The following is an 18,589-nucleotide window of genomic DNA, read 5'->3' as shown; positions in this document are numbered from 1 at the left end:
TCCAGATCACCTCTTTCTGCTTACTCCTGAACACTCAGATTGAACTTCAAGAATTAGAAGAAACGACTGTACATTTTTACTTGCCTTTAGGGAGGAATCATACTGGTTAATATACTGATGAATGGTATTGGTTTAACAAACTCAAGTGTCTTTACCACTTCTGAGTGTCTGGTTCATAATTTTTGCAATAAATCACAAAAGGATATGTAACCCTAAATGAAGTTAAAGAGTATAAAACAGAAGCTAAATGATTTCAAATAGCTTCAATGTTATACTTCAACTATAAACTATTCCTTTCTGAGTACTTTGCCAGTGGTACTGTGATATAAGAAATAATTTTAATTCAAAGACCTTAAGAAGTTTTCAAGTTTTTCTGACTTTTTTTTACCTTTCTTGTGGCACAGCAAACCAGTATTCATGTTTCTTATCTCTCTGAGCATATTGTTGCATTGTGGCACTTGCTTGTGATACAAACGTTTTCCTCATTGGTTTTCCAACTCTGAGACATAGAAACTTATGCAACCGATGCCTTCTCTTTTCTTTTAAAAGTACAGAACCTACAATTGAGACACACATTGTTATTCAATTTTCATAAGTCACGCAATAAATTAGATTAGTGTAGATCATCTCACAAGCAATTATAGAATAAGATTTCATTTTACTGGCACTCAGATGAATTGTTTTAAGTAACTTGTATTTTTTTCCAATTAAAGGTAAAGTCATAGACACAGAAAGATTAAATTTAAGAAAGGAGCCAAGTTAATGAACTAAAATTATGCCTAGGGATAGTAGAAAAAAATGAAAAAGCTTCAGAAACTTCCTTGGTCAAGTTTTTGTAAAAGTCATACTGAATAAATTATAAACACATAACATAATTTTCTGCACATTCTCTATCTTTATTTAGAATGACATTTAAGTTAAATGTAGATTTTAAAATGCTTACTTTAATATGGTTGTTAAAATTTTTTCATTAGGTCAGTTGGTGGTGTGGTGGTTAAGTCAACTGGATCTCACATGGCCAATTTCAAGATTTAAGTCCTAAACCCAGTGACTTCAAAAAATATGCCTGGTACATGTGCCATGTATGTCCAAAATTCCAAGATGGAGAAATGGAGGAGAAGGAATTGCAGTGTAACCATTCTCCATGAAGCAGTGCCTTCTCACTTTCCCTCTCGGGGTCTCTTCACCAAGTGCAGACACTCGCTGGCAAAATTTTTAAAAGTTAACAAAGTTTCTGAAGTTTTTATATTCTTGTAAAGATGTAATGAAACACTCAACAATATGCTAGATTCTACCACCTGTTTGGACAGTTAATTAAGCCCAAATTATCACTAATGCTTCCAGAAAGAGATGTTCATATAAAGTATGCTAAAAGGATATAAAATGAGAAGTTATTTGCTGATAATAATGTAATGTCTTTGCCTTGACTGATATGCACCATATTCGTGACAGAAAAAGGAATGCTGTACACTGTAAAGATACATAGTGATTATATGTAAATTAAAAAAAATTAATACAATGAAAAGTATATGAGCAGAAAATAAATTAAATATATAAATAAATAATGTTGAAGGTCTGACAATATGCTTGAATTCAGGATTCTGGAGATAAATGAATTTTCTACGGCAGCACAATGTAGAGGAAAAAGCATTTAGCTAGAGTCAGAAAAATCTGGATACCAGTCATGGCTTTCTTCCTGTGAATATTGTGCATAATACAAAATCCACCTGAAACCCAGTATTTATATCTGGTTGAAGGGGGGGGAACCTTTGCCATTCCTCCCATATTTATATTCTACAATTTTATATTATTACACAATTTTATCATGTTATAAAGTCATAAAGATCAGAAACTTTGGAAATTAAGTTACAAAAAAAAAAAGTTTCAGAAAAAAAATCTATTTGATGACAATAGCAAGATATATAGTCCCAGCTAGGTGCTACTTTATAGGATGCCTAAAGTTAGACTTGTGTTCATGGAAATTTATATATCAGCTGTGTTTGCTATGAAAATACTTAGATTAATTAAGATCTTTAGTAATTCAATAAAATGTGGGGGGAAAACAGTATAGAAAGTAAACATAGATACCACAGATAGTGTGGGAGGAGAGTGGGAGACGGCACAGGGTAAGAGAAAGGAAATCAAGGATGGGGGGAAAAAAAGCAACACATACAGGAAACAAGAAATGGAAAATTATTTGCTGACAATAACATGTATGTTGATGTGCTTGATTGAGACAATATACAGTGTACTCTGGATGGAAAATCTCATTTTGTATGCTGTAATGATGTACAGTGAATGAACGTAAATAAATAAATTTAAATTAAAAATAAATCATATAGTTCTGGGTCAAAAAAAAAGAAGTAAAAGAACTTTTACAAGGAAGACTATGAAAAATTGAAAAAAGAAATTGAATATGATATTTAAAAAATGAAGGGACATCCTGTGCTCTTACATTAGAAGAATCAACATAATGAAAATGTCAGTCTTACCCAAATTAATTTACATACTTAAAGCAATTCTGATCCAGAAATTTGAGACATTCTTCATGGAAACAAAAAACAATGATCAATTTTGGCCTGAATCAAAAAGTCCTCATATTGCCAAGGCAATACTGAATCAAAATAATAACATAGGAGGTATCTCACTAGTCCTGACTATAAAGAATACTACAAAGCAGTGATAATTAAAACAGCATGGTACTGGCAAAAATAGATACAATAATCTACGAAACAGAATAGAGAACCCAGAAACAAATCCCAAATCATACAGTCAACTAATCTTTGGTAAAGGGTATAAAACAATACAGTAGAGGAGAAAAAGTCTTTTTGGCAAATGATGTTGGAAAATTTCAATATCCATTTGCAGAAAAATGAAAATGGACCCCCTATCACTCACCATTAACTAGAATTAACTCAAAATGGATCAAAGACTTACATAGAAAGCCTCTAACCATAAAACTACTAGCAGAAAAGAAAATGTAGGGCAAACTTTTGAAGACACTGGAGTAGGCAAAGATTTCTTAAATAATATCCCTAAAGCATTGGCAATGGTCCCTAACATAGATGAGGGGGATTACATCAACCTAAAGAGTTCTTCACAGAAAAAGAAACTATAACTAAAGTGAGAAAAAACAAAACAAACAAACAAAAAAACTAAGAATGGGAGAATATACTTGCAAACTATTCTTTTTTTTGCGGGGGGGAGGGAGGTTTTTGCTAGAGGGTACAAACGCATGCCAGACAGACAGAAAGAGACAGAGAGACAGCGAAACCCCAGGGGGGATGGTCACGCCGCAATCCCTTCGCCTCCATTCTCCTCTCAGGATCTTGGGCACGCACGCACATGCTCCCAGTGTGAGTTTTAAGCCACCGGGTCTTGGATACGAACCGCGGTTGACTACATGGGAGTCCAGCGAAATAGCCATGATACTAACTGCTGGTACCACTTGCAAATTATTCTTCAGATAAGAGAGTAATATCTAGAGCATACAGAGAACTCAAGCAACTCACTCATTTTAAAAAAAAATTAAATAATCCAATTAAGAAATGGGGCAAATAAATTGAAGAGACAATTTTCCAAGGGAGACTTAAGAATGGCCAAGAATTTATGGAAAACTGTTCAAAGTCTCTTGTCACAAGGGAAATGTAATTTAAAACTACAGTGAGATATAATTTTACCCCAGTTAGAATGGCTAGGATCAAAAAAATAAAGAGAAATCGGCAGGTGGCATGATGGTTAAGGGTGCAGGGCTGTCATACGGCTGACCATGGTTCGAGTTCCGGGCCTGGCAGTTTGCTTTCTTACTTTCTTTCTCTCTCTCGTTCTGTCCCTCTCTAGTTAAATTAAAATAAATAAAGTTAAATAACAAAATTCTTTTAAAAAAATAAAGAACGATGAGTGTTGGTAAGGCTGTGGCAAAAAGGGAACACTCTTACACTCTTGGTAAGAATGTAAATTAGTTGAACCTCTTGGAAAACAATATGGAGATTACTCAAAAACCTACACACAGAATTCCATATGACCTAATAATCCTACTTTTTGGTATCTACCCAAAGGATAAGAAAGCACTCAATTGGAAAGACATCTGCACATCCATGTTTATTGCAGCATTATTTATAACTGCTAAAACATGGAACCAACCTAAGTGTCTGAAAACTTATGACTGGGTTGAAAAATTATGACACATACATACTATGGAATATTACACAGCTCTGAGAAACAATGAGATCCTGCAGTTTAACTCAAAATGAATAAAGAAGATCTAATGTTGAACAAAGTGAGTCAGACTTTAAAAGATACACATTGTATATCCCCACTTGTACTGAGTATCTGCACTTTACTGCAGAGATTGAGAGATCTGAAGATGTGTGGACAGGATCAGTGTGGATGCTAGTGATGGTAAGGGTGGAAAGCGGTTGGTAGAGAGTGTGTGGTAGACGGTGGGTATGAAGAAAAAAAGATTGTAAATGATAAACTTCTGTTTACAAGAGAAAAACAAATCAAAACCTTTTATGTATTGTCTGAAATAGTTCACAATAGTGTGTATCTGTTAATTTACCTGTCATCAAAAGGGGACCAGCAGTTAACGTAACGGCTATGTCGCTGAACTCCTATGTAGCCGACAGCGGTTTGAGTCCTGGACCTGGCCGCTTAAACTCACGCCGGGCACATGTGCGTGCATGCCCAAGATCCTGAGAGGAGAATGGAGGAGAAGGGATTGCGGCGTGGCCACCCCCCCGGGGGGTGATTTCTCGCTTTCTATCTCTCTGTCACTCTCTGTCTTTCTGGCAAGTGCACGCGCCCTGTAGCAAAAACCTCTCCAAAAAAATATAAAAAAATAAATAAATAAAAATAAATTTTAAAAAGGGCACTCTGGGACCAGCAGTTAGCCTAATGGCTATGTCACTGGACCCTCATGTAGTCGACCACGGTTCAAGTCCCGGACCCAGTGGCTTAAACTCACGCCAGGCGCATGTGCGTGCGTGCCCAAGATCCCGAGAGGAGAATGGAGGAGAAGGGACTGTGGCGTGTCCATCCCCTCCGGGGGGTGATTTCTCACTTTCTATCTCTCTGTCTCTCTCTGTCTGTCTGGCAAGCGCACGCACCCTATAGCAAAAAAACCTCTCCAGAAAAAGAAAAAAAAAAGGGCACTCTGTTTAAAAGAAAGGTCTGAATAGTGTGAAAAATGTTTACAATATTCTGTGAAACTATAGTTTATCATTAACTTGTATCTCTAAGTTTTATTTTAATATATATGAGAAATTGCAACTGAAATTTATTTTACCAATGTTTTTTGAATGAATGAATAAATTTTCTGTTAAAAAAGCCATATGTTTATATATCTAATGTGTCTATATATACTAACGATAAACATGCAGGAATCAGAATTTTAAAACAATCCCATTTACAATCACTCCAAAGAAAATAAGATGCTTAAATATACTGGGGAAATCATGAAGCATTTTTATATAGAAAAACATTTTTTAAAAGTCAGGACTTTTCTTGCCTAATAAATATAACAAAATAAAACATGCACAAGGTTTATTTATATTTATTGAGAGATTTTTGCTATAGGGTGCATGTGCTCTCCAGGGAGAAAGACAGAGAGAGAAAGTGAGAAATCGCCCTACATCCCCAAAGGGGGATGGCCATACTGCAATCCCTTCTCCTCCATTCTCCTCTTGAGATTTTGAGCACTTACCCACATGTACCTGGTGTGAGTTTTAAGCTGCTGGGTCCAGGATTCATACTGTGATCAACCATGTAGGAGTCCAGCACCTTAACCACTATGCCACCTGCTGGCCCCCATGCACAAGGTTATATACTGAAAAATATAAAATGATGGGGAAAGAAATCAAAGAAAATCTAAAAAAATGGAGAGATCTACCAGTTCATGATTTGGAAGTTTCAAAACAATAGTCAATTATTCCCAAGTTGAATTATAACGTACTTCTCACCAAAATCCCAGCAAGCCTTTAGGATAGAGAAACTTATTCGAAAATTTATATGGAAATACATGAGTCCTAAAACAATCTTAAGAAATAGAACTTGGACTTCCATGTAATTGACCGCAGTTCGAGTCCTGGACCCGGTGACTTAAACTCAGGCCGGGCACGTGTGTGTGCGTGCGTGCCCAAGATCCCGAGAGGAGAATGGAGAAGGGATTGTGGCATGACCATCCCCCCTGGGGGGTGATTACTTGCTTTCTGTCTCTCTGTCTCTCTCTGTCTTTCTGGAGAGCGCATGCGCCCTATGGCAAAAACCTCTTCAAAAAAAGAAATAGAACTTGGAAAAATAACTACTTATAGAACTACCTATATAGCTACAGTAATCAACAGAGCGTAATACTGGCAGAGAGAGACACACACAAAAAAATCAATGGTACAGATTAGATTCTGAGAAACACACCTACACAAATATGCTCAACTGATTATTGACAAAAGTACAAAAGCAATTTAACAGAAGAAAGACAGATAAGATTTTCAACAAATAATATTGAAGCACTTGAACACTGAGAAGACACATAAAAGGTATTGGACTCCCACATGGTTGACCGAGGTTCAAATCCCAGACCTGGAGGCTTTATTTCTCATTTTCCCTCTCTCACTCTGTCCCTCTCTAGTCAAATTAAAAATAAATAAACAAAGCTAAATAAAATAATTATTTTTTTAAAAAGGGCATTTCTACTGATATATTTAAGAATGCAAATTTTTACTTTCTATACATCTTGGCTTACATATTTGAAAATATTTTCTAGGAAAAAATAAGCGAATGCAAATTAATAATACATTGAAGATTATTATGAAGAGCAAAAGTACACTGAGGAAGAAAACTGAGTAAGAAAATCATGATTGAAATATGAATTGAATTGGACTGTGCAAACATAAAATAATGGAGAAAGCATTAGAAATGAGAACTGATTTGAGGCCAATGTCAAAACTATTCTCCTTGAATTGGGTGAAAGGTTATGGACACTGAGGATTGTCTCAATACTATTTGGCCTGACATTAAACAATATTTACAAAATCATAATAACATAAATGCTGCTTCTACCCTCTATATTTTAGAGTCAATTTTTGAACAATAACCTGGTTATTGTTGTAAGACTTAATAAAAATGTTAATATCCTGTTAAGGAGAAGTTACAAGTAGTTGACAAATAATATGGACAAGTGACAGAAGTAGACTATACAATGGGTGTATGCTAATGCTAATAGCAGACATTATCCAGTCTTGGAGAATACATAGGAGGCTGATGGACCAAACATTAAAAACTGAGTATTTCCCAATAAAATGAGGGGGCAAACCAAGAAAGAAGATGCCATTAAAAACTTGGGAAGAATAGATCCAATGCAGCCAGGCAGTGACTGAAAGTAACAAAAGTAGTTCATAGACAAACAGAAATAATAAAAATAGTAAATGCTGTGAGGAAAAAGGGGAGAAAAGTGAAAATAGACTAAATCCTCTCCTTTCAAACAGAGATTCCAAGTTGTATAAAGATGATAAACTAAAAGACGATAAGAACCCTATTCTGGCAAAATAATGACTAAGTCAATGTAAAAACATTTCTGCTACAACAGAAATTAAACATAAACCATAACAAAAAAAAAGAAAAACAAAAACTTAGCTTATGTGTCTTTCACAAAACAAAGCTGAAGAGTGCATTTATTATACCATAAGGTTCCTTATATAGTGAAATATAAAATAAATTACTCCTTGAACTCGGTCACAGGAAAACAGGAATCCAAAACGTCTTCCCTTGCTTTGATAGGGATGCCTTGCAGAAGCCAAAGCAAAACCACACAAGTAGTAAACTCCTACAACCAGTCTTCAAAAGATTTCCACAAAGGAAAAAAGTCTCAATGAATATAAGCTCAAAATTTAAAAAATGACAAAACATAAAGAAAAAGCCAGAGAAAACAGCAGATAAAAGAATTAGCACCCACATGTGCCAATCAATCAAAAAGAGATTTTTTTAAAAAAAAGTATAATTTAAATTAGTGAAGAAATGAAAGATTAGAAATCATAAAAGAGCAAAATGCCTATAAAACTACAGGCAGATTTGAAAAATTTAACAGAACTTCTTAAAATAAAAAATACAGTCTAAAAATGACAAAGAGCCAGAAGGTGGTACAGGATTAAAACACAAAGCTTTGAGGCTGACCATCAGAGGTTCACGACTACAGACCTCCCTGAGTGTGCCAGGCCTGTATAAGCCCCTGATCTGGGGATAGGAGAGGCAGGGGTGAACTGCAGCATCAAGACCCTGTTGAGAGTGCTGCCTATCTCTGCCTCTGTCTCTCACTTTTGGAAGAAAAAAAAACTTTTTTAAAAAAATAAAAAATTTGATAGGTTAACAGCAATATTTTTTTTTGGGGGGGGGGAGAGGTTTTTGCTATAGGGCGCATGTGCTCACCAGAAAGAGACAGAGAGAGACAGAGAGACAGAAAGCAAGATTCTTGGGAGCTTGGGCACGCATGCACACACGCCCAGTGTGAGTTTAAGCCACCAGGTCCAGGACTCGAACTGCAGTCTACTACATGGGAGTCCAGCGACATAGCCATTACACTAACTGCTGGTCCCAGTTAACAGCAACATCTGACAGCTATAGTTGAAGTGACAATAAGCAATATTATGGTAGATCTTAGTAAACTGGACTAGAAGTAAGCAGAAGAGTGAGAGCCTACTGCTTGTTATGATAGGGTCTGTACTATATTTGAACTATTATCTAATGTTTTTTTTTTTACTTAGAGACACATCACAGGTTGAGTATCCCTTATCAGAGAGAGAGAAAGAGAGAGAGAGAGAGAGATATCCTGGTATTGAAGCCCAAGTTTAGACATCGAAGTGATTTGTTTCACATACACATAACCTGAAGATAATTTCATATAATATTTTCGTGTTATAGCATTTTCACTGTGAACTGTAACATAATAAAATCAGACACGAAATTTTCTACCTGTGTCATGCTGGCACTCAAAAAATCTAAGAATCCTTTATCCCAAAATATTAAATCCAGAATACTCCAACATCTGAAACTTTTTTTTTTTTGTAAATTAATTAATTTATTTCATGAAAGAGAGAGAAAGGCACTCTCACGGAGTCTCATGCTGCAGTCTTCCCCCAGTCTTTCAGACAGGCTGATCTGGGACCTGAACCCCAAACTTCCACATGGCTTCCAGTATTGTAGAACACTGTGTTACCATTGTGCTACTACAGTTAGGCTGTCAGCCTGTATTTTAAAATTAAGATTGCTTATATGTGTTTTATAACACCTAATTGAAGACAATATTGTATGTCACTTAATACTTTGTATGTAAAAATTCATGTGAGATAATATTTCTTGAATTCATTCATAGGAAAATGGGAATCCAAAACTTACCTCCTATTGCTTTAGTTGCAAGAATTCAAGACCGATTTCAGTGCTGAGCAGAAGTAGCTCATTCATATTTTATCTCTCGTTTTTAAAATTTTTATTGTGATTTTACTTTTATTTTGTGAATTTTACATATATTAATTCTGAAAGTCTTTGGAAATTTTTTTTGAAAGACAGTAAGAGTCAATCTATAAAATTCTTATTACATAAGATGTCAAAAGTTATGGGTTTGTTATCCCCTCAAAAAAAGATGCATCTCATTTTTTAAAAAAGAATTATTTATTTAATTCTATTTGTTATTATTATTATTATTATTATTTTTAAAATTTGACCTGTTATATATATATAGAGAGAGAGAAAGAGAAAGTGAGAAGGAAGGCTGCCAGATCCGGTACTTGAACTGTGGTTGACTATGTGGGAATTCAGCCCCTTTAACCACCAAGTCAACTGCAGGCTCCAGAATTAATCTTAATTAGATGCTTATACTGATTTAAATCTTTCTCTTATGTGTGTGTATTCTTTAAATGGTTTTAACTAGAGATTTGTAAGTAGATGTTAGAACCAACTTACCTTTTATAAAATTTCTACCTCTGGGGCTTATCTGGTTGAGAAAACGTAGAGGCATAGAAGAGAAACGCCTTGGCCCACCGGACCTAGTGGGCTCTTGAGGGATCCCTGAGCACAGTCAGAAAACCACTACTACAAAAATTCTCCTTTAACTGATAAAGAATAAGTTTAATTATTTTGACCACAGGCATTAGTCAAAATACTATCACAGAAAATGCTGTGGGAGAAAGATCCATTTTTAACACTTTTATCTTTATAAGTCCAGGTTAAGGGGAATTCAGTGATGATAAAGGACACGAGGGGTCCAGCTGTGTGGCACGTACTGCTAAGATCCTGTGCGCCACAGGCTAGGGCCAGGTGAGAGGCCTGGATTCATCAGATTCAGTGGTGTCCACCTGTAATCCCAGCGATTCAGGCAGGCTGAGGTAGGAGATCATGAGCTTGAGGCTAGCTTGGACAAAAGAGTAAGAAAGACCCTGTCTAAAATAGTCAGGCATGGTGTTGTGCATGCCTGCAACCCCAGCTGGGAGGCAGAGGCAGGAGCATCATAACACAGTGAGGTTGCCCTCCCCCACCACAAAAAGGAGAGAATGTGGAGAGAAGGTTAAGTAAGGGGAGGGGCTGGCATGGTGGTTAAGGCACCATGGTTAACCATGGTTCAAGTCCCAGACCTAAAGGCTTGCTTTCTCACTTTCCCTCTCTCTCTAGTCAAATTTTAAAAAATAATAATAATAAATACAATTACATTTTAAAAATAATTATTTAAAAAGGTTAAGTGAAATTGAAAATAGTGGTATTTTGTTATAATTAATGACATTTCTGCTGCTCCTCCATAAAGCTAAATAAAAGAATAACCACTATAAATAATCCAGTAATATTTTCTAAAATTACTCTAAATCTTATAAACAATTAGATACAACCAAGTTATTGAACCTTATTTTCTTACATTGTAGAAACAAGGCAAATGTTAATGTCTTGTGTACTGTTGAACTCTTTCACGATCTTGAGCCTGTCCTCGGATTTTGTACTTCCGTCGAGTCGTCGATAATCGAGCCCGGATGCCATGCAGTACTGCTGCAGCACGTCGAGCAACTGGAGAAAACGAGTGGAGACGGGCAAAGGTGGGTTCTTGGTGGAACACATTTCACATGATTGCGGAGATTTACTCAGTCTTGGTGATCACAATTTCTTTTAATTCCAAGAGCAATGAATACTTTTCTTACTTGTGACCCATATAGTTCTTCCCATTATCCAATGTTCAGTAACCTTTGTTTTTGTTTTTGTTTTGTTTTAATTAATCTTTTTTCTTTTTTAAACAGAACCCAAATAAAAAGAATGTTATTGGTCAAATCATGTACGTAAACATACATCATCATTGGTGCCATTTCCTAAGTTCTAAAATATCTTAAATGTCTTACATTATACTTTAATTATTAACGAGACCATCAATAGAAGATAAAAATCTGCTGAGTTTGCCCTCTGGCAGCAACCTTGATAGAACAGATTTGAGTGTCTGTCTGAAAGCCTCCCGTTGCTTGTCTCATTGTCATTTGATACAAAGCAGATAGGGCTGAAAATGTGGCCATAATCTGTTAGGTTGTCCATCACAATTTATGTCCCAGGATTTAGGGCTTGCTGGCCAGGAATACACTTCAGAGGAAACTCACCTTGGTAGAAAAAGAGAAGAGCAGAACTTTATCTCTGTTTTTCCTGAAATGATTTAAAAGCTGCTGAAGAACCTGGAATGGACCACAGAACACTGGTGAACCGGTTCCAACTACAAGTACACTTTATACGTACATACATCATTCGAGGATGTCTTCAAAATTGTTTTTACAGAGTACTAACCTCAATCATCTTTTCTAATTCCTTTTATTCTTTCGACTTAGAGAAATAAAGTATTAGATATTACATCAAATGTTATTCATCATCATATTGTCAATAAGAAGGTAAAGTTCCCAAAGACTTTTATTTCATCTCATCTGGTTTTAATAAAAAGGAAGCATTTAGATGATGGGATACATTTAAATGGATTAATTTAATTTCCAAAATACACTTTCTTTATACCTACAATATGTTAAGAAACTAAATTATAGCGTGGCATTCCTTGTAGGAAATATTTAAATTGTCTCTAGATGGATGTAATGAGATGTGCTCAATTACATCCAGGTTCTAAAGGTCTGGATATTTATTTCCTTAGAATAATCAGTCTAATATACACCTCTCCTCATTTTCTCCCAGTTGTTTCTCTATTTACAGTAAGCCGTGACTTCCAGGTTTGATTCTGACTTCCAAATGTCAATATTCTGTCTCCACACAAGGCATTTTTAGGGAGGAAGCACGCGGTTCGAAGCCTCATATGTAATAATAATACTGTTATTTTTAAACAGGCATTTCCACATCTGGTAATGACAACTCGAGAACACCACAGAAAAGCAATCCACAGAGAGAAAAGAACTTCTCTAATGAGTCTAAGCTTTTCTAAACTATGGAACAAACAATGAAGCAATTTTATCCAGTGATAAACATTTAAACTTTTAAATAAAAAAATCTTATAGCCAATATAACACTCCTAGAAGTTGAGCAAGAGAAGGAAGGCATTTTGTTAACTTTGGCCCTTATCCCCCGAATCCATCAAAAATAAATAAATAAATAAAACAAAACCATGGAGTTAAAAAAAATAATCTACTCAGATGGGACCAGCAGATGGTGTAATGATTATGTCACTGGACTCCCACGTGGTCGACTGTGGTTTGAGTCCCAGACCTGGTGGCTTGGAAACTCATGCCAGGTGCATACGCATGTGTGCCCAAAAATTCCGAGAGGAGAATGGAGGAGAGGAGATTGCGGCGTGGCCATCCCCCCTTCGAGGGGTGATTTCTCGCTTTCTGTCTCTCTGTCTATGTCTCTCTGGTGAGTGCACACACCCTATAGCAAAAGTATCTCTCAAAAAAAAAATCTACTCAGATAGCTAATTAAGTGGTGAATAAAAATGTCACAGATCAGGTAAACATCATTTTAACATTTGGGGTGCATATAAAATAAGTTTTATTTCCATTTAATGTTTTCAAAAATAACCGACTCCATATAGAGTATGTGCATTTGAATTTTGCATAATAACTTTCTATTGGTAAGCTTTATGTTTTTAGGATTATAGAAGAATTGAATAGAAAGTACAGAAAACTCCAGCACACACCCTCTTTTCCAACAACTTCCACCCCTCCCCCTTCTATTAATTTTATCAGAAAATGTGTACTAATTATTACTTCTAATAATGATTAATATTAGTGTAGTATATTTGTAACAACTGATGAATATAGATATATTATTATTAACCCAAGTCCACAGTTCACATAAGGATTCATTCATTGTATTGCAGAGTTCTATGGGTTTTGACAAATGTATAATGAGATGTATCTACCATTACAGTATTATATAAAATATTAATAGTTTCATTGCCTTAAAATTTCCCTATGCTTCATCTAGTCACCTTTCCTTCTCCCAGAACCCCTGGCAACCACTGATCTTCCTACTGTCTCCATAGTTTGCCTTTTCCAGAGTGTCATGTGGTTGTAGCTGAAATCATACAGTCTTTTCAGATTGGCTTCTTTTAGAAAGTAAGCATTTAAGGCTGCTCCATCTCCTTTTATTTATTTATTTTTAATTTGCCATAGGGTGTGTGTGTGCTCACCAGAGAGAGACAGAGAGAAACAAGTAGGTAAGAAAGTGCCCCCACCCCCCATCTTCCCCAGGGAGGATGGTCACACTGCAGTTCCCTCTCCATTCTCCTCTTGGGATTTTGTGCATGCGTGCACATGTACCTAGTGTGTTTTTCAGATTCAAACTGTGCAGCTGGTCACGAAGGATCCGGCCACCTTAACCACTACATGACCAGCTGGCCCCCTCCATGTCTTTTCATAGCTAGCAGCTCATTTCTTTTCACTGGTAAGTAAAAATCCATTGTGCAGCTAAAACATAGTTTGTTCATCCCCTAATCTAAGTCAACCATGGCTGACTACATGGGAGTCCAGCGACATAGCCATTACGCCAACTGCTGGTCCTAGAAGATTGCATTATTTGTTATGATAGTAAATCACGATATTTTCACTGTACAAACTTACTTTTAAAACACATACACACATATATATTTTAACTTAATCATCTATTATTACTTATATTCCCACCTTCTATTTTATTTTACTGACTTTAAAAGTCTCAAGCAAAATAAATGATAATGAGTTTATCTAGATTAACTGCAAGTAGTATTTCCAGAATTTTAAGAAAAAGGTCTTATTTTGAATAACTTCCTTTTTATTCCTTTTGCCAAAAGAAGTAACTTACCTTTTTCTTAATTATAACATGAAGTTTGGAACTGTTGTGTAAAATCTGTGAATCTATAAATAGAGATTCTTGATAGTTTTTAAGGGATTAAACAAAGTCCTGCCACCAGGAGGCTGGAAGTGTCGGCAGTCCAGGCTGCTGTCACGGGCAATGCTAGAGGCCTGGGTCAGGGCAGGGCAGGAGAACTTCGCCTTACTTTTCACACCTGCCTCAATGCATCACCACGGGCAGCATGACTACAAGTCACTTTCCCGTGTAGAACAAATGTTCCCATGCAACCCAACAGCCTAGGTTGGCAAGTAATAAGGGGCACAAAAAATCCAGTGTAGACACAGAGGCCTTGCCCACCTTGAACTCTTCAAAAAGGTCCTTTAATTTCAAACTAACGACTATTCGCAACCTCCTAATTAACATTTCTGGTAGGTTATCTCCTAAAACATTCAAGAAGACAAGATATTATATATGTGATAATAGCATACTTCTTAATGGGGAGACGTCCAATGTATCAATAAGGAAAGTCTGACGGACATTTGGTGCAACTACTACTGAGAGCCTGCCATGCACACACATCAGTACGCAGGCCCATCGTGAGTCAATCAATGCTGGCACGACCTCAACGGCTGTCCATAGCCATTGTTTCTGCTGAATGACTGAGCATCTGTCCTGAATAGCTGGTGTCTGACTAATCACTGGATAAATATGCTACATATCATTCCTGTCTGTGCACAACCTGAAACATGAAGACTTACCTTCATTTTCCCACTGTATTTAGGGTCAGAAAGTGTTTCAAAGGCTGCTTCTCTGCTTTTCTGCACAAAATCTGGGAATCTGGAAAATACTTGATCACATATTCTTTGGATAAGTGTTTCCTTGAGGAGGAAAGAGAGAAGAAAATAGATTTTAACCTCACACATATATAATGTATAATTTGAAGCTGCTTACAAAAAAAATCTATTTAGAAGAAATAGACTACTTGATATTACTTTGAAGATTTTGTCTTCTTCAACTTTTAGACAAAAAAGTCTAACAATTTCAGAAAATCTTTAAGCTACATGTTAAACATATAGGACTTTAATGAATTCTTAATCAAATAGCTTCTAATTTATCATCACTTTTTTTACCTTTTAAACATAACTTATGTACATTTATGGCTTTATACAACTAAAGCAAAAAACTGTTCTTGTGTCTGTAAGTACACCCGCATCCTCAGGCACTTCTCAGAGAGTATCAGAACAGGAACATGGAATCGGCACTGTCACTGACCTCGTGAAGCAAAGTGTGGGAGGGTGATCACGTCCCGATGGGACTTACAGGGCCACCCTGGTCACACCACCGCAAGGAGGGGCCGAGGGTAATGCCAGGCTGCTTTGTTTGCATAAACCACATTGCATTCCTTTATCAAATGATTACTCCCAAACTAAAACCACAAGAGAAACTTCCCATTGAAAATCAGTTATAAATTAAGAACTCTAAGAGCCGAAATAATTTCAAGTTTTTGGGGGGGCTTGGGGTGAGTAACATATATTCAATAGGTGAACAAATACAAATTGTGTACTTTTGCAGAATTGTTTCCACTTTTTCCTTATTCTCTTCTTGGGATGTTCCATTGATTTCCTGCTCACTGGGATATAACAGATGCTAATTAATTTAGACTGTCAGTTTATCAAAGCAGAATTTTCCAAGTAATGCATCTATTACTTAAATATATCCCATACATTTATATTATCTTTATATTTAAAATACATCTTTATATTTAAAATATCTGAATAGCTCTATAATAAAATATGCTTCTAACAACAGTATAAACCGGAAAATGTTCTCACCAGAGAGAGACAGAGAGAAAGGGAGAAAGTACTCCCAATGGGGTATGGTCACACTGCGATCTCCTCTCTTCCATTTCTTTATCCTTTCAGGATTTGGGAACATGCATACATATGAGTTTTTCAAGCTACCAAAGCCTGGGACCAGCAGTTGGCATAATGGCTATGTCGCTGGACTCCCACATAGTCGAACGCGGTTAGAGTCCTGGACCCGGCGGTTTAAACTCATGCCGGGCGCGTGTGTGCATGTGGGCCTAAGATCCTGAGAGGAGAATGGAGGAGAAGGGATTGTGGTGTGGCCATTCCCCCTGGGGGGTGACTTCTCCCTTTCTGTCTCTCTATCTCTCTCTGACTTTCTGGTGAGCACATGTGCCCTATAGCAAAAACCTCTCAAAAACAAAACAAAACAAACAAAACAAAACAAAACAAAATGCTACCAAAGGCAGTACCCCAATGCAGTCAGCCATGTGGGATCAGGCCACAGGGCCACCTCCATTACTTTTAAAGATTTCTAAAACAAGGAGCCAAAAAGAGAAATAGTACTATCCAAAAAAATACTAAATTCTTTTTTTGTAAACAATTATTTATTTAATTTAATTTATCATTGTTTTTCATTTGATCAGAGGGAGAGAGAAAGAGAGAGAGAAAGCAAGTCACCAGGTCTGGGGTCTGAATGGTAGTGGCCATGTGGGAGTCTAGTATCCCAACCACCACACCACCTGCCGGACTCAACACTAAATTCTTATTACATTTCAAAATTACATTTAAACTGCATCAACTATAATACAAAAATGTAAACAACTGCATTTAAGTCTAAACTTTTAAATCACTGGTTCTTGTCAATTTGGAAAATAACTCTAATATTTAATAAAGGGGAATTTAAATCTTCATTTTATCCAGCAGATTAGATAAATATCTTTAGATGTATTATTACTGGAATAGGACCGACTCATCCAAATATCCTGTAAAGTAATTATATCAAAGGATGTTAGGAAAATTAAATGCATAAGATTAGTAGAGGCATAAGTATTATTTTAGGTTTAAATTTTCTCACTTTGGTTTAAAACTTAAGTACCATATCTCCTGGTACTTAAGCTTAAAAGCAAACAAGTTAGTTTCTTCTTAAATTTCATACAAAAAAATCTTAATATTTATTAAGAAATTTTATATCAAACAAAATACTTATACTAACAATACCACAAAAACGTAAAAAGTCAGTGCATACCTGTTGTTTGGAGGCTCCAGAAGCCTGCAGGAGTGCAATGTGGTTAGCTACCTTCTGAAGGACTGAAAGGTAACTGAAATACAAGGTCTTCACAGTCTCACCATGGGAATTGGTCTGTAACCAGAAAAATAAGAAAACAAAAACAAGAAAAGACTACGATGGCTATGTAACTGCTTACATCATAAAATGTATCTCTAATCATTGTATTTCTAGTCTGGTTATTTCTGGCACAATATATTCTTTTTGGGGGGGGAGGGGAGAAGTTTTTGTTATAGGGTGCATGTGCTCACTGGAAAGACAGAGAGCGACAGAAAGCGAAAAATCACCCCCCAGCGGGGGGTGGGGGTGTGTGACCACACCACAATCCCTTCTCCTCCATTCTCCTCTCTTGGGCATGCACGCACACGCACCCAGCATAAGTTTAAGCCACCGAGTCTGGGACTTGAACCACGATTGATTACATGGGAGTCCAGGGACATAGCCATTATGTCAACTGCTGGTCCCCTGGCATAATAAATTCTATGACAATGATGGTCAACTATCTACATAAGATATTCATAAATCACTAGTGTGGAATCATACTCTTAGTGAATCATAATACAATAATGCTTTTAAAAAAGAAAATTCTCATTCCAAAGAGTATGTATCCTCATGACACAGAGTGATAGGAATGCTTCCTGATAACAACTCTACAGTTACAGTGGCAGTGCCCTATGGACCCCTTTACAATCTCCTCTCATTTCCAAGGTTTTGTAAGAAATTGATATCACACAAAAAGGGAAGGGATTAAAAATAGCAAAATAAATGAGGTGGAATAAGCACCAATGGAGATAAAGATTTACTTAGGGTCTTCTATGTGCATAGATATATGATAGATAACTTAAAATATAGATGAAAAAAGGGTGGAGAATATACACAGAAGGTTAAAAAAGTCAAATAAATTTTGTTTCTAGAAATATACTTACTTTGTTCTATTGATACACAGTTTCTATAAAACTGACACCATTATCTAACATCAGAATGATATTTTATGCCTACTCTCAAAGAGTAAGCTAGCTGACTACTAGTGATAATGAGAAACTTCCCAAAAATGAAATGATGTTTCAAAAAGTGGATACTTCTCAATAAAAGCTGAAAAGAAGGATGTCAAATTAAAGCTTACTTCTAAAATTAAATCTTGAAAATATGTCTTAATATTGTATTTTGTATGTGATTACTATTTATTATTACATAATATTTAAATTTTTTTTTTCTTTTT

General features: G+C 36.1%; 1 protein-coding gene across 5 annotated transcripts in view; it reads right to left on the bottom strand.

Annotated features, from left to right (window-relative positions):
* ERCC6L2 (ERCC excision repair 6 like 2) overlaps positions 1–18,589 on the bottom strand; it is a 175,365-nt gene that overhangs the window by 93,354 nt on the left and 63,422 nt on the right. For 3 of the 5 annotated variants that reach the window (XM_006167823.3, XM_027768002.1, XM_006167824.3), the window contains exons 8-11: positions 17,332–17,445; positions 15,036–15,155; positions 11,613–11,684; positions 10,892–11,037 (exon numbers count right to left, since the gene is read on the bottom strand). In XM_006167823.3, the coding sequence (XP_006167885.1) occupies positions 10,892–11,037; positions 11,613–11,684; positions 15,036–15,155; positions 17,332–17,445 (452 nt within the window). Of the gene's footprint in view, positions 1–10,887; positions 11,038–11,612; positions 11,685–15,035; positions 15,156–17,331; positions 17,446–18,589 lie in introns of those variants that run through there. The other 2 variants (XM_027768003.1, XM_027768001.1) reach the window with 2 other exon arrangements.

The sequence above is a fragment of the Tupaia chinensis genome, unplaced genomic scaffold (assembly GCF_000334495.1).
Source record: "Tupaia chinensis unplaced genomic scaffold, TupChi_1.0 Scaffold145148_1, whole genome shotgun sequence".
Taxonomy (NCBI): domain Eukaryota; kingdom Metazoa; phylum Chordata; class Mammalia; order Scandentia; family Tupaiidae; genus Tupaia; species Tupaia belangeri.
This window is presented reverse-complemented; position numbering and strand designations above follow the sequence as displayed.